The sequence below is a fragment of the Crinia signifera genome, chromosome 3, assembly GCF_055691185.1.
Source record: "Crinia signifera chromosome 3, ASM5569118v1, whole genome shotgun sequence".
NCBI classification, from domain to species: Eukaryota; Metazoa; Chordata; class Amphibia; order Anura; family Myobatrachidae; genus Crinia; species Crinia signifera.
The window spans coordinates 39,313,458-39,338,046 of record NC_139219.1 but is presented as its reverse complement, the minus strand read 5'-3'; the positions used below and the strand labels follow the sequence as shown (position 1 = coordinate 39,338,046).

General features: G+C 44.6%; 1 protein-coding gene across 2 annotated transcripts in view; it reads right to left on the bottom strand.

The window, feature by feature from the left end:
- The window catches only part of BICRAL (BICRA like chromatin remodeling complex associated protein), a 60,524-nt gene that overhangs the window by 7,578 nt on the left and 28,357 nt on the right, over positions 1-24,589 (bottom strand). For both annotated transcript variants that reach the window (XM_083175681.1, XM_083175682.1), the window contains 9 exons: positions 24,059-24,201; positions 23,803-23,848; positions 15,177-15,225; positions 9,966-11,567; positions 5,001-5,076; positions 4,300-4,382; positions 2,022-2,083; positions 1,782-1,927; positions 910-1,004 (listed from right to left, as the gene is read on the bottom strand). In XM_083175681.1, coding sequence (XP_083031807.1) covers positions 910-1,004; positions 1,782-1,927; positions 2,022-2,083; positions 4,300-4,382; positions 5,001-5,076; positions 9,966-11,567; positions 15,177-15,225; positions 23,803-23,843 — 2,154 coding nt within the window. In that variant the 5' untranslated portion in view covers positions 23,844-23,848; positions 24,059-24,201. The remainder of the gene's footprint in view (positions 1-909; positions 1,005-1,781; positions 1,928-2,021; positions 2,084-4,299; positions 4,383-5,000; positions 5,077-9,965; positions 11,568-15,176; positions 15,226-23,802; positions 23,849-24,058; positions 24,202-24,589) is intronic.

Sequence of the window (24,589 nt, the reverse complement as noted above, 5' to 3'; positions counted from 1 at the left end):
CAATGATCTCACCTCATAGACTTCCTAGCTTTGCAGCCCCCACTTCCTTTGGCCAGCTTTGCATGCTGAGACTTACTCAACTGGCTGTCTGTGTGGAACATAGTGACTAATGGCCGCAATGTTGAATCCCAGGCACAGTGTATTTTTACTATGGTCGTTCGTCACTCGATGGCATCGGCAAGTGCTTATGCACTTGGCAATCCTGACACCCCACCGGGTTCCCGTGGCTGCCGATAGCGGCGGCTACGATGAACGCAACGTGTGTATGCCCCTTTAAAGCTGCAAATACAATATACAATTGAGCTGTCTGGTCCCACTATTAGGAGCCATGATGATAATTACCAATCATAATAAATTTTGCCCACTTCCGGAAGTTTTTTCCATCCATAAAAGAAAAGCCATCTTGAAAAAAGATGTTACCTTAAAAAGAGCAGACAGGAAAGCTGTAGAAACAGCAAGAGTTCCAGGTTCCATGCTTCTCAAAGGCAGTGGTCTATTTCTAATGGGTGCAGTGTGCGCTGTGCACACAGGTCCCTGAGTCCCACGCTGAACCCATTTTCTTTATACTTACCCTACTCAATCCAGTGATGGCAGCAGGAGCGCTGCCGAAATCGACAGAAAAATGGCACGTGGCCATTTTGCCAGAGATTCTATTGCTCAGACCCTAATACACACTGTGCTGCTCCCGGCAGAGTTGTATTTTTACAAAGAGGATGACATCTGTTTACAAGGAAATTGGTGAGCACAATTTGAGCAGAATTCCGTAATGAAGAATTTACTATGGACTTTGTGGGGGGTTTTTCACTGAGACTTTACATATTTTCTTAAATGCCAGATTGTGTCATTTAAAATACTAAGCATAAAATACTGCATGCAGTGATACGCATTCATTATTTCTACATTACATACCATTGCATCTTCCATTAGCAGCAAGCGGTACTTATTTAACATTGCCTGGGTCTTCTTTAAAAAATGCGTGGCCATAGACTCAAACTCATTGTCCACTAGAAAGAAAAATATCGATACTGTAAAATAAAAACTGAATAAACAATAAAGGTGCCCATACACGGTGCATGGTGATGCGTTTTGCATCCGATGCGATCCAAGGGCAGTACAAAAAGTATGTGCAGCACACAATTGAAAAACTACAATAAGATAAGTGTATAGAATAAAATAAAACAAGTCAACCATGTTGCTTGAAATCATTGGACATTTACTGCATCCCGACAGTTTACTGTATCCCGAAAGTAGAAAGAATTCATTATATAAACCGAATTTGGAAAAAAGGTGCAATTTACCAGCCAAAGGGAAAGTCAAAAAGTTCCCCCCCCCCCCCCCCACTCAATGCTTTTTCTATGGAAACAGATCACAACTTTAACACGTTAATCCTTAGCAATCTGATTACTTCACACACCATATTAGATGACACCTGAACCATCAACATCAGTGCTGTCATTGCGGTGTACTTGCTCTCACACAAAAAATGCTTATTCAATTAAATATATAGATAAACAGATGTAACATGTGCAGAGTGAGTTACATTTGGGAGAGTTTTTTTGTTTCTGTGCAGAGTAAATACTGGCAGCCTTATTTTTACACAAATCTAACTCTCTCTGCACATCTTACATCTGCCCCACCTGCAGTGCAACATGGTTTTGTCCATTAAAGAAGGATTTTGCTTTTGCAAACCAACCAGAATCACCCCCCAAAGTTGGGCCCTCTGTATTCTTGCCACCTGATACTGCGATATATCATAGCATATGGGCAATGTTGTGAATTACCTTTATATAAGTCTTCCTCAGTAGGTAGTGATCCCTGGAACACGTGGTATGGGAGAAGCCTCTGAGCAGCATCGTGTAATGATTGGAATTCCCCTTTAACTGGCAGCACTGAGTGCTCCTGGTCCTTACGCAGCTGCTGTAGAAGTCTAAAATATATGAAAATCCAAAATATATTGTGACATTTTCAGCATATGCATTGGATTAAATTAAGGGCATGTCTACTTATATACTTAAACCCACAGAGCTTCTCTTGTAAGCTGATTAGTAGCCGACCTCTTCAGTCCTCCTGGGCATCCCTCTACCTAACAATAGAGAAACAGAAACAATCTTTACAAAGCACCACATTCAGGTACTTCTAATACTGCAGAAGTCAGTGGAGTCGGGGGTCCTTTAGTCTTTCATCTAATTTCTCCTCATATTATTCATTTATTTTTGTTTTTTGTTCTTCAAGGTGGATTTGTCAAAAGGCTAGGGCCAGATGTACTAAGCCTTGAAAGTGAGCAAATGGAGTCATAAACCATCAACCAATTAGCCCCTAACTGTCATTTTTCAAACCATGGGGGCAGATGTATTAAGCCTTAATAAGAGATAAATGCAAATGTACGGGCGGTTGGCGGACTACCCAGATGGCTGATACAGTATATCTGCATCATCTTAGTGTCTATGAGGGCTGGTCAAGTTGAAAAACAAGGTATAAGCAGCGCTTTCATACAATAATTGCAAGTGTATGCATCAATCTTAATTGTAAAAAATTTAATAAAACAATACACATAAAATACAGTAATAGTAAAATACAGTAGAATTATATGGACCACCCATCTGAGAAGAACAATTACACCACCCTTTGCAAAATCAATATCTCCTGCTAAATCATCTGATCCTGTTCCTGTCCTCAATCCTGACGAGAGAGGTTGCAGACCGACCAACTATTCCTGTAAAGTGGATTGCCTATACAAATAAAGTTTCCCGGATTGGCTATACCAACATTTGCCAACGGGCCAACAACCAAGCATCCCCAGGTGACATAAGAACGTTTGGACGGACTCCCTCCATTTCACATTGGACATTTGCTGTCAAGATCAGTGCAGGTCTTTCCAACATTGGTGGTGACTATATTCCAATCAGTGGTCCATATAATTCTACTGTATTTTACTATTACTGTATTTTATGTGTATTGTTTTATTAAATTTTTTACAATTAAGATTGATGCATACACTTGCAATTATTGTATGAAAGCGCTGCTTATACCTTGTTTTTCTGTTTTTCTATATATTTGGGGAACCGACCACCCCCTTAAGCAGCAGCTAACCAAGAAAACCACCCATATATAAGCGCTCTATACATTAACCTAGGTTAATTATTTGTACAAGGCTGGTCAAGTTAACTGGGGGCCTAGAAAGACTTCTGCAATGTGCTCACTTCTAGTTACTTTATGTTTGTTAAACATGAAAGGTTCCAGAACAATAAAAGGGGACATACAATACCATACAGAGTTTAAGTTTGGCAGGTTTTCAAGGCGCTTAGAAATATGAAATTTTTTCAAGTCGAAACCCAAAAAAGAAAGAACCACAATAGTGTAATATTGTTAAGCAATGTAATATCTTAGAACTGTGACAGTATTTGACTCGTACCCAATGATGAGGTCTACATATGAGGTAGACAACAGCGCATAATGGGAAGGACGATACTCGTCATTGTGGAACACGTACTCCTTTCACTCTCCTTCTTGGATGAGATGTTATCTCAAAAGGATAGAGAGGACATCATGGTGCAGTATGTACACATTTATTAAAAAAAACACAATTAAAACGAACAACAGCGTACAGGATCTTGATGCCTTGATAAAGATACCGCAAGGTACTGAAACCGGTCGGCCGTGGTCATTAGGAGAAAACCGTGACAGGATCTGAAGGATTCCCACCTCATTCCAGCAACCAGGGATGCCTGTTTGGATTAACAATTTATGCTTTTTTGTCTACATGCATTTGTGGACAAAACTGAATGGTGAGAGTCCCAAGATCCTGTACGCTGTTATTCATTTTAATTGTGTTTTTTAATAAATGTGTACATACTGCACCATGATGTCCTCTCTATCCTTTTAAGATAACATCTCATCCAAGAAGGAGAGTGAAAGGAGTACGTGTTCCACAGTGGCGAGTGTCGTCCCTCCCATTATGCGCTGTTGTCTACCTCATATGTAGACCTCATCATTGGGTACGAGTCAAATACTGTCACAGTTCTAAGATATTATATTGCTTAACAATATTACACTATTGTGGTTCTTTCTTTCTTTTTTGGGGTTTCGACTTGAAAAAAATTAACATAACTCTGTATGGTATTGTATGTATAATTCTTTTTGGAGTGGTTCTCCAACTTTTGGAAGTGGTTATTAGGGCTGCTTATTTTAGCGCACGATATTTTAGCCACAATCTTCTGTTTTTCTCTGAATGAAAGGGCACAGTAAATAAACGTATACCTACTGTAACCGCATAAATGTGAGATGTGCAATGGTTATTACCTCAGCATTCAGCAGGTGTGATGCCATGAGAGATTCTTGTGACAATAAATGATGTTGCAAATGTTTATTTCCAGAATTGTGATCTGTGGGTTAAAAGACAAAATCATGAGTAACTTTAAATAAGTATAGACATCCCCCATTCAAACTTTGAAAAATACTCGTACATGCACCTCCCTTGTCCTGTATTTGTGGTCCCTTTTGATGCATTGCGCCCAACACACATACATGTAAATTTTAAAGCAGACAAGCTTCTTATCTCTACATTATATTTAAAAGTATTCTCCCATTTGGGGCAAGGCTCTGTAAATAAACATGCCCCTGCATGCAGATTATAGAGAGACCACTGGTACTGTAGCTGGATAGCAATACAGAGGCGTAAGTTCATCCCAGCTGTCTGGATGCAGTTTGGAGTTTGTAAATAAAAGCTTCACACACAAACGTGCTACATCAGACATAATGTTTTTTGGGGGGAAATTAAACCAAAAGCAGTGGTTCTTAAGTGGCCGGAGGATCGAGTTTGATAGGGCATTTTGCACAGGGTGCATCCCCAGATTTATCGGCTTCAGAGAGTAGGAGCAACCTGTGAAGAGCAATATAAAACCATGGCACGCCAAGGCGTTCTGTGGTGGCATACAGTTCTAACCTTCAGTATAGAACAACATTGTTGTGGGTACATGGTAGGGCAGCGCAGCTACACGTACCTGGCGTATGCGGCTGTCTATCCTGGTTCTTCAACGGTGAGAGTGGTGAAAGGCTGTTCAGCATTTTGTTCTGACCCTGCCACAGAAGCATCAAAATCACATTTAAAGTCACATATTGAATCTCTAAATTATATCTGTATACCAACAGAGATAGTCACATATGGAAGTTATATACATTATATCTGTATACTAACAGAGATAGTCCCATATGGAAGTTATATACATTATATCTGTATACCAACAGAGATAGTCACATATGGAAGTTATATACATTATATCTGTATACTAACAGAGATAGTCACATATGGAAGTTATATACATTATATCTGTATACCAACAGAGATAGTCACATATGGAAGTTATATACATTATATCTGTATACTAACAGAGATAGTCACATATGGAAGTTAAATACATTATATCTGTATACTAACAGAGATAATCACATATGGAAGTTATATACATTATATCTGTATACCAACAGAGATAGTCACATATGGAAGTTATATACATTATATCTGTATACTAACAGAGATAGTCACATATGGAAGTTATATACATTATATCTGTATACTAACAGAGATAGTCACATATGGAAGTTAAATACATTATATCTGTATACTAACAGAGATAGTCACATATGGAAGTTATATACATTATATCTGTATACTAACAGAGATAGTCACATATGGAAGTTATATACATTATATCTGTATACTAACAGAGATAGTCACATATGGAAGTTATATACATTATATCTGTATACCAACAGAAATAGTCACATATGGAAGTTATATACATTATATCTGTATACCAACAGAGATAGTCACATATGGAAGCTATATACATTATATCTGTATACCAGCAGAGATAGTCACATATGGAAGTTATATACATTATATCTGTATACTAATAGAGATAGTCACATATGGAAGTTATATACATTATATCTGTATACTAATAGAGATAGTCACATATGGAAGTTATATACATTATATATGTATACTAACAGAGATAGTCACATATGGAAGTTATATACATTATATCTGTATACTAACAGAAATAGTCACATATGGAAGTTGTCCATACATTATATTAACAGGGAAAATTATATATGGAAGATGTCCTTACATTATGGCCGGGATGTAATGGCAGCTCATTTTAGCAGCTGGGAAAAAGTGCCCTCAATGGCGTCACCTTCCGGTCAGCCTGAGTTGTCAGTTCCCACTATAGAAGCCCATGTTAAATTCATAACATGGGCTTTTATGGAGCCCGCTTCTGATTGGCTGAGGGAAGACTGAATTCCCTCATTCTCGAGGAGGGGTTGCAAGCTCCCTCAGTCCGCTGGATACTGGCTGAGGTTTTTTTTTTTTTTTTATGCCCCGAATGCTACTTGGACCGAAGAGGAAGCGAGATGGGATGGGGAGTATGAATTTTTTTTTTTCACCAATGTGGATCTACTGGACAAGTCTACATTCGACCCTATAGGTGAGTGTGTAGGAATGCATGTGGAATGTATTACAATTTTAATTTACAGGTGTGTGTGTATATTCTTGGGGTACTGGTTCTGTAGTAGGACCACCATTAATGACCCCACATGCTGGGACTTGTGGTTCTCCAAGTCCCAGCATGCGGGGGAGGCTTGCTGGGCCCTGTAGTTCTACTACAGAACCCAATATCTATTTCTAACACTAACATGAGCTCGAAGCTGGTTATGCTTTGGGGGGACCCCACGCCATTTTTTAAATAAAGGGGCAGATGTATTAAGCCTTAACAAGAGATAATTGTAAGTGTGATAAGGAGAGATAAACGTCCAGCCAATCACCTGCTAACTGCCATATTACAGCCTAAAAAAAGTCAGTAAGGAGGTGATTGGCTGGATGTTTATCTCTCCTTATCACCCTTGCATTTATCTTTTGTTAAGGCTTAATACATCTGCCCCAATGTCTTTATTTTTCTTTCTTTTTTTTTTACACAGAGAAGCACTGCCCAGATCTGAGTGATCCATGAGATGCTTCATGCTCCTCCGTAACTCAACAGCCAAAATGCGAATCACCTCACCATCGGAAAATACGAATCCAGAGGTTACGGCACCTTTTTAAATTAGTATTCTCCGTTCGAGTTTTCGGGCCAATTCCGGACAATCCCAGTCTTACCCGTTCGTACATGAGATTGGCCAAAATGGTCCTTTTAGTAAATTTCCCCCAATGTAGAGACTCAACAGGAGGCAAAGACCGTGATGGGGTTGGCGAGCTCCCCCTCCCCACCGCAGCCTAACCCTAACTTTCATTATGATACGTAGGTCCTAGGATCAAATCGGTTGATTAAAATGAGACTTTAAATGTCTGAAGTCCAGAGCTGGCTCTACCATTAGGCAGCTTTAGGTAACTGCCCAAGGCGCAGGGATCTGGAGGGGATATTTAATGCACGTGGCAGCTGTCACCTCCACAATTTAACTTGAAAGCGGGTATTGTGTGGTTTGAGGGGAGGGGGGGGGGTGATAGGTCGACGTTTTGCCGAGGGTGCTGAGAAGCCTTGCCCCAGCCCTGCCAACATCTAACCCTTTCATTGCCTAATATATCTGTTTTATAACTTCAGGTACCAGCCTAAAGTCCAGCCTACTCTCCTGTGCTTATTAATAGCCCACAAGCACAGTTAATTACAAGCAATAACATATGATGAAAAAATAAAATAGATTGAACTTAAAAACGCATCCGAAGTAAATAAACTGTTTCGCGATTTTATCTGGAAAGATAAAATGGCAAGAATTAGCTTAATCAAGATGCAACAGAAAAGAAACAACGGGGGTTTTAATTTCCCTAATGTGACGTGGTACAACCAAGCGGCTGTGCTAAGACACCTAAGGGACTGGATACAGCAGTCAGAAATTTATACAAATACAGCCCTGGAGCAGGAGTTTATAGGGGACACAAACCTCGCTAATTTCCTACATTTGGAAAAAAACAAAAATAGAGCCTGATACACTGAATAACCCATTATTAATGTCAACTAGAAGATTATGGTTTATATTAAGAAAAATAATGCAATTAAACCCACATAAATCACAATTTATAACATTCCTACAAAATCCTGAATTCCAAGAGGGGAAATCAGGAATCCCCTTTAAGATCTGGAAACAGCAAGGGATAAGACGAATAGAACATCTGGGGGATGAGCAAGGGGGTAAAACTTTGACATATGCCCAGGCGGTAGGAAAATATGGCACCTTCACTACGCATAACCTCACATTTTTACAGGCCCAACACTACACAAACCAGGTACTTCAACACTTAACACCAAGAGATCTGAATAACCCCCTAGATATGCTCCTTAAAAAACAATTGCCACATAAGAAAATCATAACAACCCATTATAAATTTCTATACCAATCGTTGGATTATGATAAAATAAAAACAGGTACAATAAAATGGAGAGAAGACTTTCCAAACCTGTCCTTAGAAAAATTGTTAAAATCACTTGAAGAATCAGTAAAAACCATACCAGCAATAATGTATACAGAAATGTTCTATAACATCACCCACCAGACATACTTAACACCAAAAAGAAGGTTTAATATGGGTATAGCGCCAAACAGTAAATGTCTAAAACTGGGGTAGCCAACTCCAGTCTTCGAGAGCTACCAACAGTTAATGTTTTCCAGATCTCCTCACAGAATCACAAGTGAAGTAATTAGCTCCACCTGTGGATCTTTTAAAATGTGTCAGTGAGTAATGAGTGCACATTTGCAGCAGCTAGGTTGTCTGGAAAATTTGAAATGTTGGTAGCTCTCGAGGACTGGAGTTGGCTACCACTGGTCTAAAATTTGACAGAATGGAGGCAGACCTGTTTCACTGCCTGTGGAAATGCGGACAGATCAAAAAATTCTGGGAGGAAGTATGGCAATTTTCCACCAATATACTGGCATACGCTTTCCCACTAACCCCAGAATAGGCGATCTTCGGGATAATTGAGAGATAAAGATCGCAAAAGGTAAAAAAAAACTATTACTGGCAATATCAGCTGCAGCCAGGAAAAGCATTTTACACAGGTGGATAGACAGATCTGCCCCTCAATGAAACTCTTTGAGGAAAAATGATTTTACATATTCCGTATGGAATGGGTGGAGGCGTGACTCCAAAAAGAAAAAAGGGTGAAAGAGCTCTTTGAAACATGGAGAGCCATTATAGAAAAACAACCAAACATAATAAAGATACATCTAAGAATTTTTTTTCAAATAACAAGCTGGTATGAAACGAGAGTAGCACTACATGAAGACCCGATTAGTACCACTTAAACCAACCAGGAGAGAGGTAGGCAAAGAGAAAGAATAGAGATAATCGTTACCACCTACCACATAGTTAGAGGCTCCTGGGACAAAAGAGCACTAAATCACTAATATAGGGATAGCCTAGTGGGTGAAACCTATTTTTTAATAAGCAAGATAACAGTGGCTCCTTATGTCGTTTTATATTATTTGGTGTTTAATTACGTTGTATATTTTATATTATTTGTTGTATGTTTAATGATCTCTTTTTTATGAGTTAGGATTAAACCTATGATTTCCTCTCTTAACGGAGCACCTCACTAACTTAAGGAACAAAAAAGGGGGTATATAAATAAAAAAAAAAATCTCTATAATGGCCCTTACTGGGGAGTTTTCCTTGTGATTAAGTCGGTAAAATGGGGAGAGGCCTACAGAATGTATCCGTTAGGGTCCAACTATATAAGACCACTTTGGGGCTCCGTTCAGAGGAGAATGTATAGGGCATTTGTACCAACACCCTTGCCATCAATGTATACATGTAAACACTGATGATGAAATGGTATGTAAGCTTTTCTCAACAATGTATATATGAACCTGAATTAAATCCTTTTTGACCAATGTACCAATGCACACCTTGCTTCAAATACAATAATAAAAAAAAATGTGCTAACAGAGTCCTGACATGCAGGATGATGAATTACCTGATTGCAGGAAAATGACTGCTGTGCGCCTGTGCTGGGGCAGAACATACTGTTGCCAGCTTGACGATGAGAATCACTGACTGCAGACTGGGGTCGGTTCTGTTGCTGTTCAGCAATGTAATTTGCACCTCCTCCCGGACTCTGAAATGATGCCCCCATGCCTTGAAGCATTGTGCCAGAGCTTAGAACAGTGAAGCGGTTTGCAGGTGACATGTTTGGGCAACCAGACGGTGTGGATGACATACCTGGTCTACTTTGACCGGTATTGCCTTGACCAGGTGACAAATGTAAGAGTGTAGGGGATACTTGTGACATCTGTCCTCCGACAACTTGAGATTGTCCATGGTTCAAAATGACTTGCCCTCCTGATCCTGTGAAGGTCTGACCGGAAACAAATTGCAAAGCTGTGCCCTGGTTATTTATCATTTGCCCTTGATACTGCTGGGAAGGCCTAACCATGGAAGCTGTATTCCTGTTCATCATGACCTGTTCTGCATGAACCTGGTGGGGTCCAAGCTGTGAGGCCTGTGTCTGCACAAGCTGCTTATTTATGGTCTGGATGTGCTGGACTGAATTAGGGTTTACAGAGAGGCCTGTAGGGATGAAGAACTGGTTATGATGACCATGTGTATGACCTAAGGGAGAATGGATTACTATACTACCACCGGATTGCTGACTGGATGGTATGTGAGATCCTTGGTGACTACCAGGCATTTTCTGACCCATTGGAGAGCTTTGGGAAGAGTTTGCAGGGATAAAATGGACCCCTTGCTGCCTGTGATGCTGTATTCCTAAATGATTGACATTGTATGAGGCCTGCTGCCCTACCTGGACAGGCTTTGGCTGAATATTAATTGGGCCTTTAGAAGAATTTGGCGCTGGTCCTCTATGAATAATTATATTATGAACAGGTAATGAAGTCTGGAAATGGCCACTATTGAATGGAACGGTGACCGAATGCCTTGCTGGACTTGTGTTCGGACTGCCAAACATTGCATTTCCATTCGGAGTATGCCTCTGCACTAATAGTCCACCGCTTGCATTTGAAGGTGCCTGCTGACCGCTTTTCAGTATAATGTGTGACCCATCCACATTGTTAATCGTCATCATTGGAGTCTGATTGTTGATCGAGCCAATAAGGTGTATCTGCCCAGAACTGCTTTGGTTACTGTTGGGCATATGCTGGCTAGGAATAATTCCGACTTGCTGCATAAAACCATGCTGCGCGCCTGTATTGCTTGCAAACGATGTGCCAACCTGCGTGTGGGTCACTCCTACGGGATGTAATGTTTGACCTGAGTAATTAGGGGCACTGGTAGTCTGAGTAAAAGATGCTGATGAATGAGAATTAAGTGAAACATTTGCAAACTGTTGGCTGGATCCTATGCTGGCATCCAAATAAGCCTCTTCTGCTAATATCTGCTCTGTGATGTTGGCCTCCTGCAGCGATTTCTGAAGAATGTCCTCGCTGAGGTCTGGGATAGAGGAAGATCCAAGGTCGTCTTCGAAGAACTGAATGCTATTAGAGAGCTGCAGTCCATCACTGGATTCTTCTTCCGCCAGACTTTGTACACTTTTAACGGACGATTTAGAATCGGAAAGCTAAATGTTAACAAAAATAAAATTTTATTAAGACAGGAAATTATTATGGTGTTAATATGTATAATCTGCACATGTGTTTTCCAGTTTGGTTGTAAATATTAACATTCTAAAAAAAAATTGCAGGCTAGGTTCCATTTCCATTAAAAATAAAACATTTTTGAAAGGGGTACAAGCTGTAAAATTTATTTTCTAAATCAATTTATACAGATCAAACAAGAGACAATAGGGATTATTTTGGTTCACTCTTTCTGACAAAATCCTTCTTAAGTAGCCCATACACGCTCCGTTCCTGCTCCGTCCGTTTTGTACTCTGAGATGCGCGCTCCCGCGCATCTCATCGTACAGTACAAAAAGTATGTGCTGCACATACTTTTTGTACTAGCTTTACATCATATCGCATCACATTGCATGCACAAGGCATGCGATGCGATACGATGTGTACTTTAAAAGTACAAAACGGAAGCCCAGAACGGAGCATGTATGGGATCCTTAAGATGGACAAAACCATGTGCACTGCAGGTGGGGCAGATGTTACTTGTGCAGAGAGAATTAGATTTGGGTGGGGTTTTTCTTCAAAGTGAGATCTATATTGCAGTGTAATAATAAAGCAGTCAGTATTTTCCCTGCACAGAAACAAAATAACTCACATAAGTCTAATTCTATCTGCACCTGTTACATCTGCACCCTTGCAGTGCACATGGTTTTGTCCATCTGAGAAGGAATTTGCCTCTAAGAGTGAACTAGAATAAGGCCCAAAAGCAGTGGTCACAAGAAGACGGCAATTATATGCATGCCCCTGCTCCAATGCACACCAGCATAGCAATAAAGAACACCCTCCACATATTAGCTCTAGCCTGAGATTCCAACTAGCTTAACACCCACGATCAGTTCACACACCTGCATAGGTGGACTACCTCTCCCACCCACATCCAAGGACACTCCCTCGATCTCGTCTTCTCTCGCCCTTCTTCCCTTACTGACTACACTATCTTGGCTTTTCCTCTTTCTGACCATCACCTCATCTCCTTCTCCCTCACTGCTTCCCCCTCTCCCACCCCCCCCCCCCCCCCCAAGCACATTGTCTCACGGCATAACGTCAACACACTTGACGTTACCCAACCGTGGCACTCGCCTATCACCTGATTCCTTAAAAAGTGCTCTCGCACTGCTGAGCGCTTCTGGAAGAAATCACTCTCCCTTGCGGATTATCTCCATTTCAAATTCATTCTTTCCTCCTTCAGCTCTGCCCTTGCTCTGGCCAAGGAATCCTACTTTAAGTCCCTCATCCTTTCCCAATCATCCAATCCCCGCAGGCTCTTCGCCACCTTCAACTCCTTGCTCCCCCCCCCCCCCCCCTCCTCCAGCTCTTCCGTCCTCCATCGTAGCCACCGATTTTGCTACCTACTTTTCAACCAAAATCTCCTCTCTCAGGACTGCCATCACTGCTGCCATGACCTCACCCTCTCCCTCCTCCCCTCCTACATCTCCACTCCCTTCCTTTCAACCCCTGTCCTCATTTTGCCCCACCCCTGCTGCTGAAGTCCACTCTATCCTTCAATCAGCTTCTCCCTCCACCTACCCGCTCTATCCTATCCCCTCCAATATTATCCGTCGCCTCAGTCCGTCAGTCTGCTCTCACCTGGCTCATCTCTTTAATCTTTCCCTATCCTCTGGGATCTTCCCTTCCTCCCTCAAACACGCTCTTGTCTCCCCAATTCTCAAAAATACAAATCTGGACCCCAACTCTCCATCCAACTACAGGCCCATCTCCCTCCTCCCTTTTGCCTCCAAGCTCCTAGAACGTCTGACCTATAATCGTCTCCTAAGCCACCTTACTGCTAACTCCATTCTAGACCCTTTCCAATCCGGGTTCCGCCCTTTACATTCCACTGAAACTGCCCTGACCAAAGTCACTAACGATCTACTATCGGCTAAATCAAAAGGCCTCTTCTCTATCCTCATCCAGCTTGATCTGTCGGCTGCCTTTGACACTGTTGACCATTCTCTCCTACTCAACACCCTCCACTCTTTTGGCATCACTGGCACGGTCTTCTCCTGGTTCACCTCATACCTCTCCGATCGCTCCTTCTCCGTCTCCACTCCGAGCTCCTCCTCTCCTACTACCCCGCAGCCAGTCGGTGTTCCCCAAGGGTCAGTCCTTGGCCCTCCCCTCTTCTCCCTCTACACCACCTCTCTGGGCACCCTTATCAGCTCCTATGGTTTTCATTAACACCTTTATGCTGATGATACCCTAATCTATCTCTCCTCCCCCGACCTATCCCCATCACTCCTGTCCTAGGTCTCCGAATGCCTCACGGCCATCTCAGCCTAGATGACCCAACGCTTCCTGAAACTAAACATGGCTAAAACTGAACTTCTAATCTTCCATCCCCCGAACACCCCCTCTTCTCCCACTATCTCCATCAGCATTGGTGAAACCGAGATCACCTCCACCGACCAAACGCGCTGCCTCGGTGTCATCATTGACTCCTCCCTCTCTTTCACCCCCCACATTCGTGCTCTCTCACAGTCTTGCCGCTTTCACCTACGCAACATCTCACGCATCAGACCATTCCTCTCCACTGACGCGACCAAAATTCTCATTCATTCTCTTGTCATCTCCCACCTTGACTACTACAACATCCTTCACTCTGGGCTACCTCTCACCTGCCTCGCACCTCTCCAATCCATTCTTAACGCTGCTGCTAGGCTCATCTTCCTCTCCCGCCGATCTACCTCCGCCTCCCCCCTCTGTCTATCTCTTAACTGGCTCCCCATTCCTTTCCGAGTTCTCTTTAAACTCCTCACCACCACCTGCAAGGCTCTCTCCTCCTCCACCACTCCTTACCTCTCTTCACTGATCTCTATCCACACTCCCTCCCGTCCTCTTCGCTCCATCGCTGACCACCGACTGACCTCTCACCTAATCACCTCCTCCCACTCCCGTGTCCAAGACTTCTCTCGCACTGCCCCCCTGCACTGGAACAACCTCCCACCACCCATCAGGCTTTCTGATTCCCTTACCTCCTTCAAGCGCTTCCTCAAAACCCACTTTTTTCGACTAGCCTATCCCTCCTCCTAACCTCTTTTGATCCTCCTATCCTGCCTCCGTTCCCCTCCGTTCCTACTTATCCTATTGTTTTTCGTTCGTCCACCCACCTATTTTTAGTATGTTAACGCTTATGAGTAGGGTCCTCCTTCCTCACGTACTCACCCTACCTCTTTACCTCACCTGTGCTCCTGTCCTGTTCTTCCCTTCCTCTACTTCATCTTCAGTCTCCTCGACAATTTTGACACCTACTTCTGAACTGATGCTGATTTTAGTTCTACCAGCTATACCCCTATTCATACTGTATTTTTCAACACACCCTGTACGTTACCTTGTAATTTTTGTTTTTGTTTGCTATGTACGGCGCTGCAGACACTTTGCGGCGCCTTATAAATAAACGTACTACTACTACTAGTCCATATGACCCAGCATCACACAGAAAGCCTACTATGTTTTTACAGAGATTTGTAAAAAAAGAAAAATAATAAGGTTATTGAAAAATCCAATCAGGATAAATTCCAGGTTACTTTAATGAAGGCTGCGCAAGATGATAAACTTACCGATTTACTGTCAGATCCGTGCAGAAAGTAATTCAATGCCTGCTGGTCACTGAAAGATCAAAAACAAAAAAAGTTTTCAACATATAACAAGCATAATGGAAGAGGTGAAGCAGAATCATAATTACATTTGAACAAGATGGCTGAGGACATATTTCATGATTATATTGTTTAAAGTGCAAACATTAAGTTGGCCAACTGCCTCCTATACCTTGTTATTGTGACAGATAAAGCCATTATTTAACATTAATGTTCCAATTGTAAAGCACAACGGAATCTGCTGCGCTATATAAGAAACTGTAAATAAATTAATATGTAGCTATGGCAGTTACACAACTGAATTAGATTACTTATACCGTGTTCTCACTGCTTTTACCCGGCATTAAAATTCCGGGGACAGCAGGGACCGACCCCCATTCTCACTGCAAGGCAAATTCTCGGGTGAAGAAGTAATTTGCCTTTTAACACAGGTTTTTATGAAGTGAGAACGGGTCAACCCGTTTCTGCATACCCGGATCTCAAACACGGGTAAAAAGAAGGGTTTTACCCGTGTATGAGATCTGGGTATGCGACCCGTTCACACTGCAAAAAAACCCTGTGTTAAAAGACAAATTTCCGGGTCGACATGCTAGACCCAGGAATTTGCCTACAGTGAGAACGGGGTATTATACCCCTTTCAGACATACACCAAAATCCCAGGTTTTTGCACATAAACGCGCATCAACCCGGGATTTTGGTATGTCTGAAAGGATCAACCCGGGTGTTAAAACCAGAGTCTTCGACCCTTCTTTTTTTTTTAATAAAGTATTTTTATTTCACAGGTCATTAATACAAAACAGAACAGCAAAATCAAGCATTGTGCATGTGGAACAGTCAATCAAAATCAAGCATTGAATATCAAAACGTACATTATGTTCACATACAGTATCGTCACCTTACATATGTATTAGAAAATATAATAAAGAATCAATTGATAAAGAGAGGTGATATCGCCATCCTATTCTGACTGAGTATCAAAATTTAATTTTTTGTTTATTTTAAATTATACATTAAGAGAGAAAGAAACAGAAGAAGAGAAGAAGAGGTGGGAGAAAAAGGGAGAACATTAGTCATTAATTAATGTGCATATTAGGGGTTCAATCCCATTTAGGGTGATAAATCTATACATAATCTTGGGTCGATCAGTTCTTACATGTATATGAGCGGTATGGTTATCAGCGTCCACAGTTAACATTATAGCCCAGCTTTGTGTCATCAGGAATGTGCTGAGTGCGGGGACTCCAGCCACTTGCCCCATATCTTGTCAAATTTAGGCAAGGTACCCCGGACATGTAAACATATTTTTCATGCTGTACTGCGGTGTTAACTAGAGCTCTCCACTCCACCATCGTGGGTCCCGAGCTAGCCATCCAATGTCTAGCTATGACAACTTTAGCTAGGGAACACAAGTTGGTCACGTATTGTCCCTCCGTGTTATTCAATGATGTATTTTCCTTGCTTCCTAAAATACACATCTTGGGCGTCAGTTTGCCCAGATATCCCAGTTGATATAATGGCTGATTTAACCGTCGCCCAGAAAGAGTTAACCAGAGGACATTCCCAGAGGAGATGCCATAGGTTCCCCTGTGTGGAACCACACTTTGGGCAGGCCGGGGAGGCCCGTCCGCCGAATTTAACCATAGTGCACGGTGTTAGGTATGTTCTGTGTATAATGAATAGCTGGACTTGTTGAAACCTTGCGGAGACCGTGGCATATCGTGGTGATGCCAGTGCCTCCTCCCACTCCTCCTCAAAAGCACCCACATCGACCTCCCACTTGGCCTTCAAGGCGGGAAGCGAGTCCTTATGTAAAAAGGATAACAGGAATGAATAGGCTAGAGAGATGGTTTTTACCTGTCCAAGATTGGCAAGGAATATTTTTGCCGGGGAGGATAGTAGCACAGGGGGGCTGTTGTTAAACTGGGTGTTAAGGGCGTGGCGCAACTGCAGGTATCTAAAGAAGTACACCTGAGATAACCCGTATTCCTCCTTTAGCTGTTGAAAGGATTTTAGCACGGTTGCCTCATATAGTTGTCCAATCGTCACCACCCCCCCAGATGACCACAGACTCCTGCCCGACAAACAAGCGAGTTCAGACAATTTGGTAGAATGCCAGAGGGGAGCTCCAGGATCTATAGCCGTGTATCCCATCACGGATTGGGCCTCCTGCCATATCTTGATGGCCTGGACCACCAGCGGAGGGGCCCCCCCGGGTATCCTCCCACCCAATAGTAGCTGCGTGGTTGTAGTGTCGGGACATATTTGGTGCAAAAATGTGGTCGGGAGCGAGCTCTGGTCAGTGTCCTGCATCCAATGCCTAAGGTGCGAGAACTGGCCAGAGTAGTAGTATAGTCTGAATTGTGGTAAAGCCAGACCCCCATCTATCCGTGGTCTAGTAAGGGTGCTGATGCTGATTCTGGGGCGCTTATTAGCCCATATCAGTGAAGATAGTAAGCTATTTAGGTGCCTGAAGAAAGAAGCGGGTACGTACACCGGGGATTGATTTAAGACATATGTTATCTTGGGCTGTAAGATCATTTTAACCAAGTTGACCCTACCGACGACATTTAGGGGCAACTTGGTCCACACCGACAGTTTGTCCTTAACGACGGACAGCAGTGGATGTAGGTTTCTAGGGATAAAGTCCTGACTGGTGTTGGTGATATTAATCCCCAAATATTTGAATTGGGAAACCCAGCTAAGTGGAAGAGGGGTGCCCAGGGTCTGCGGTGGTGGGCCTCTTAGGGGCATCATGGAGGATTTAGACCAGTTCACAGTGAGGCCGGAGAAACCGCCAAACTCCTCCATCAGCTGCAGGGCAATCGGTACTGACAGTCTATAGTCTTTTAAAAGGAGAAGTAAGTCATCGGCATAGAGTGCCACTGTGTCCGTCCTCTGACCCAGTTGGAGCCCAACTATGTCTCGGTGTGTCCTAAGGATGCAAGCAAGCGGCTCGATAGCTATAGCGAAAAGACCAGGGGAAAGGGGGCATCCCTGTCTAGTACCCCTTCCCAGCGCGAAGGGAGGTGAGACATGGCTATTGACAGAGACCCTGGTCATCGGGTGGAGGTACAGCAGCTGGACTCATTTTAGGTATTGTGGGCCGAAGCCATAGATAAGGCCATTCGACTGAGTCGAAGGCCTTATTGGCGTCGAACGAAACAATAGCTGAGTACGTTTCCTCCTCATGGGTGGCCTGAATATGTGTAAACAGCCGTCTTAAATTTATACTGGTGGACATACCTGGCATGAAGCCGGTTTGGTCCGGATGAATAATGGACAGTATCACATTATTCAACCGTATAGCCAGGACCTTCGCCAAAATTTTGATGTCAGTGGTAATCAGGGAGATAGGTCTGTATGAGTCGGGGTGTTCAGGGTCTTTCCCGGGCTTGGGTATAACGACTATAACGGCCTCGGACATAGAGTCCGGCAGGACATTGAGGTCAAGGAGGTCATTAAATAGGTTCAACAGCTTAGGAGCGAATAAGTCCAAGTGTGTCCTGTATAGTTCTACCGGAACCCCGTCCACGCCCGGAGCCTTCCCACCGGGAAAGGACCGGATCGCAGCCTCTATTTCAATAATTGTAACCGGTGCCTCGAGGGAGGATCTAGCTTCCTCAGACAGTGTGGGTAAATCTATGCGGTCTAGATAGTCAGTGAGTTCCCCCTGCGAGCATCTTAGGCGTGAGCGGTATAGCTCCTGGTAAAAAGTGAGAAACACATCCGCTATTTCCCTGGGGGATGTCCTCAGTACTCCGTCAGTGTCAAATATTTGGGCCACAGAGTTGGTAGGGCGGTCCAAGTGTACCAGGTGAGCCAGAAGGCTGCCTGTCTTGTCCGCATTCATGTAAAGTTTGTGGGATTTGAATAACAGGCTGCAGGTGTTACGCTCCTCCAAATGGGAGACCCAGGTAGTTTGTGCTAACTCCCACCTTGCCCTGGACTCCTCCGAGCCCTCCTCCAAGTGTGTGATCTCTGTGTGTCGACATTCATCCTCCAATTCAATACCCCTAGCTTTATGTGTTCGTTTAATAGAGGCAATTTTAGATATGAGGGTGCCCCTCAGGTATGCCTTGAATGCTTCCCACACTACCGGGGCAGGGGCTGTGCCAGTGTTGATATCAAAGTACCCATCCCACAGAGTCTGGAGGTCCGAGGATTCTCCAAGTTGTAATAACCAGGAGGGATGTAGTTTCCAGAAGGACTGTCCCCTCTGGCATTCCATCCCCACCGTCAGCATCAGAGGAGAGTGGTCCGAGACACCCCTCGCTTTGTAGCAGATGTTTTGGAGTCTGGGCAATACTGAGGGAGTGAGTAGGGCTAGATCAATACGCGAGAAGGAGTTATGAGTCTTAGAGAAGCAGGAGTATTGAGTGACCGCGGGGTGCTTTAGTCGCCAGGCATCCCTCAAACCAATCGACTCCACATACTTTGCAAAGCCTGTGGGGCGGTCGTCAGTAGGGACGGAACCAGGGGGCCACCATCTGTCTAGCCGTAGGTTCATTAGTTTGTTAAAATCCCCAAGGCATACTACTGGTGTATCAGGGGATTGGGCCACATAGGCAGCAGCTTGTTTTAGGACATCATAGTTGAAAGGAGGGGGGACATAGACCGCCAGGATAAAGAAGGACTGGGAGTATAATTTACATTGGAGGAAGACATACCTACCCAGTGGGTCTGTCTTAACATCTAGCAGCACAAATTGTACGGATTTGTTAATTAGTACGGAAACCCCTCTAGAGTGAGTCGTATGGGAACTATGGTATGCCCATCCCACCCAGGGCCTGCGTAAGGACATTAGTCTATTTCCCTCCAAGTGGGTCTCGGTAAGGCAGGTGATGTCCGAGCCGTACTGCCTAACCATTTTAAGAACTAGGGAACGTTTAACTCTATCATTTATCCCCCGGACATTCCAGGTTAAAATGTTAAGTTGCGTCATATTGAGTTATAGGGCGCGGGCCGTAAAAAGCTGTTATATCAGTGCTGCCACCTTGTGGACCTGAATATACCGCAACCATTACTTCAAAAAGCATCATACCCTTCAATTGTATGCATATCAAATCAATATACCTTGCATGACTAATAGAGAAAAAGAAAAAAGAAAAACAAGAAGACATAGAAAAAACAATCCCAACAAAATACACCCCCTCCCTGTATACCTCCCCCAACCTAGGCATACTTGTAACCCTAACCTAGTAACTATGGAGACCAAGAAAGGTCAGCAATATCTCCGAACTATGGGAGCAGTCAGTTAATAACTACCAATGCAAGCATCGGGGCCCCCTGGCCATATATTGGGCCTTCATTTGTCTAAAGCGACACCTATGCAAAAAGTACACAGCATTTAGTAACATTCCCCCCGCCACCCCCCCACCTCCCGCATAAGGCATAGTATATCAGATCAATTGTAATATATCTCTAATAAAATTTGCGTTAATCAAGCAACATCGGTACCACTCAGACGTCTTGGGATCTCCTGGAGAGCGTATAAGAGAGTGCAATGAAAAGTCCACATAAGTGTAAATCGAGTCCTACTTCTGGCTATTGTAGAGGATCAGGCCGGAGCTAACTGGCGAGGACCAGGCGCAAATCTATCGAGCCAGGCTGCCACCTAACGAGGGCTGCTGAAGAATTTAGTCTCTCCCTCCGCCACCACCCGTAGCCGGGCCGGGAAGAGCATGGAGTAGGGAAGGCCCAAATCTCGCAGCCTGCGTTTCACGGGGAAGAAAGAGGCCCTCTCCTTCTGCACCTCTATGGCGAAATCAGGAAACGTAGAGATGGTGACGCCGTTCCTAATCATAGGGCCTTTGGTGCGGTTCAGTTGCAGGATCGCATCACGGTCCTTATAATGTAGGAGTTTGGCTATGAAAGTTCTGGGTGGGGCCCCCGGAGGGAGTGGACGGGCAGGGATTCTGTGGGCTCTCTCGACAGCAAATTGAGGGGTGAAGGATTCTCTGCCAAATGTCTCGATCAGCCAGGCCTCCAAAAAAGCCTCTGGCGCCGTGCCCTCCTCCTTTTCCGGCAGGCCGACGAAACGGACATTGTTTCTCCTCAAACGGCCCTCCATATCCATTAGTTTATTCTGAATACTTGTGACCTGCTGTGTCAGGGTAGAGACTGTGGCTTTCATAGGATCTATTGCGTCTTCAACCGTTGAGACCCGGGTCTCCACCTCCCCCACACGCTCCCTGATGCGCTGCACGTCCTGTCTAAGGAGGGATAGGTCACACTGCACCTTCTCCATTTTATCAGATAAACGTTTCTCAGTGCCAGCAATGGCCTCCAGGATTTGTTGGAGGGATGGGGTGCAGGTGAAGTGTCGTCGGGGGGGGCCTCAGGGCCAGCTGGGTCCCCAGAGCCCTGCCCGGAGTCCCCCGGCGGTGCCGATGGGCCCTGCGCCTCCTGCCCCCTTGCGAATTTGGCCAGCTTTGCTGCAGAGGTGCTATGATTCTGCTTCACCATGGCTGACCGGTGCCAGGCCAATATATAGCCCCTCCTCAGCTGAGGCAGTCTCTGTTAGGGTAAATTATAGTGCTGGATCTAGTTGGTGGGGTGTGAGTTACTGTGAGCCACCCTCACCACAGGCAGTTCAGGGCAATGGCAGTTCTGTGTAAAACGCTCTGGGCAGGTGCAGCTGGCAGGGGATATGAAGCCCTTCTGGGGGGGCTGCTGCAGGCTTGTGGGCTTGTATAGGTGCTGCGTTGAGCCCAAGATGGCGCCCGCAGCACAGGACTCACCAGACTCCGGATGGACAGATGGAGGATGTTTCCCCCTCGATGGACGCCGTTATCAGGCGGAGGGTATCAGCGGGTGAGTCTCTCGCGGGGATCACCTCCACGGCGCGGTCTCAGCTGCAGCAGCGGCTGGCGTCTGGGCGGATGTGCGCTGTGCGGCAAGGGGGGTAGGCCGCAGTCCTCTCCTCGGTCCGGCGGGCTGGCTGCTACGCCGGGACCGAATCTGTCGAGCGGGCGGCTAGTACGGGGCTAGCCTGAGTCACCGGGCAACCGCTGGCGGGGAATTCAGGTGTCGCAAGAGGCACAGGATGGGGTATCGGATGGTTAGCCAGGGAGCTCCGTCCAAACGCGTCCTACCCGCTCGCCGCCATAGCCACGCCCCCGTCTCGACCCTTCTTTTTACCTGAGTTGAGGACCCGGGATTTACGACCCGGGTTGATCCTTTCAGACATTAAGAAAAACCCAGGTTTTTCTGCAAATTACCAGGTAGAACTGCTTCACCCGGTAATTTGTTACTGTAAATGTGAAAGGGTGCAGGCTACACCCGGGAAAATGACCCAGCAGTCAAAATGCCGGGTAATTCCCGGGTAGTATGTCTAAAAGGTGTATTACACAGCGATGTCACTGCCTACAGATGGAGCCAGGTTTATTTATCCAGACAGTGTGACAGAGCTTTCCATCTTGGCGCGTCGTTCACAACAATGTGAGACGCTTTTGCATTCCTTTCTCGTTGAATGTCACGCCAGAGAAAGCTCTGGCGTGATGACGGGATGAACAGCTGCAACTCCATCTGTATGTGGTACATTGATCTGTATTATGGGTATATTTGCCTTAACCCCTTTATAACTGGGAGGCACTTGGAAATCAAGTGGTGCTCCTGGCCCCCAGGAAAGGCGGGCAAGTAATCCGCATCCCAAGTCAGCTGATCACAAACTCCCCAATGACCACCCACAAAAAAAGAATCAGTGGCAGTGGCATAGATACTGTAAGGAAGCCCCCGCTGCTGCTTGGGGGAGCGGGGGCTGCGTGGGCGCCGGGGTCCGCCCGGCGTCCGGTGCACTGAGTGCGTGTGACAGACAATCATCAGTGAGTCTGTCTCACACACACAACGGCCGCCTGCCGCTGCCCGTGTGCTCGCTGATCACAGGCGAGTCGGCGCGGGCGCGGCCATGACAGTGTCTGTCAGTCAAAAACCCCACAAAATTTCTAGTTACACCACTGATCAGTGGGCCATCTGAGCGGAGTCGATGATGCGTTTCTCGCTGAATAAAGTCATCAGGGCCCTTCCCCCATAATCAATGCCTTTTTTCTCTGGACAGGAGGGGGGAGGGGCGATCCACAGATATATGCAAAAGTACCACACCCCCAAAACAGCCCCCAGACCCTATCTCTATAGCCGTGTACACATACCGTTTCGTTATCAACGGGCGCTGGGATCCAGCAGGTGTCGGCATCGACCAGTAGGGAGGGAGGGATGGCAGGAGGACAGCGCAAGGACGGCTCGTGGTGGTGGGGGGGGGGGGTGCTGCATTCAGCAGCATGGAACTGCATTAGATCTGGCAGATTGAAGCACAAATAAACTTGGGTGTCCAGTCTATTTTTGCTTTCGGTGCCGATGCCGCGGGGCCTCGCATCGGGATCAAATCTGCATTGAATGCAGCTAACACTGTTCGATTCAGTGTTATTTTCAAATCGACTTGGCTGCTATAGTCAAAATCTAGTTGAAAATGACAGTAAATGGGACCATGCGTACACAGAATTAGAGCTAATGGGCATACTTACACAATGACCACCATATCTGTGCATATAACATTATTAACAAGCAGCAATCATTTATTAAGCTGTGCACTTACCCGATAAAATCAAGAAGACCGGAGTCGTCATCATCATCCATGTCAGCTACAGAAATAAATAGAGGTTTCTTAGAAGGGTACATATCTAAACGCACAAAAATATGTTCTAAAGTACTTTTCTATATTATAAAATATTCCTTTGAATACTGGACTGGATGACTGCCAAGGGGGTATGTAGTGCACAGTCATTGGGCAGCTAAATTCTTTAAGCAAATATAGATAATTGCATTTAAAAAAAAAAAATTGCAGAAAGTACCTTGTGTTCCAAAGATTCAGCACAAGCGATATTCGTGCCGTTCATAAGAGAGACCATATTGAAATGACTTCAGTAGGTTCATTGTGACAAGTAATCCTTTGCTGCAATGGTCACATACAGCTTCAGAAGTCAAGAGATGCAACCTGGAAGGAAAAAATAATTAAAATTATGAAGCACCCTTGGGAAACCTTTTATTTGTTAGACAAAATAAAACAAATCATCCCCTGGAAGGACTCCTGAGTTTTCGTGTAGTCCCCTGGGAAGTTTGGAGGGAGGGGAGGTAAGGTGTTCCTCCCGCATCCCGTACTGTAAACTGGGCAGGACAAGGAGGATAATGCCGTGGGTCTAAGAGGAAGGGGAGCGGCCAATATGATGCAATTCTGTGTGAATTGCGTCATTTTGGCCAAAGCCCTTCTTCACGGTTGTTGAGTATTAGACAGACGGGGAAATTTACTAAGATGAGGATTCTTTTTTCACATGAGATGTTGCAATGGGCAACCAATCAGATACTACCTATTATCTTCATGAAGG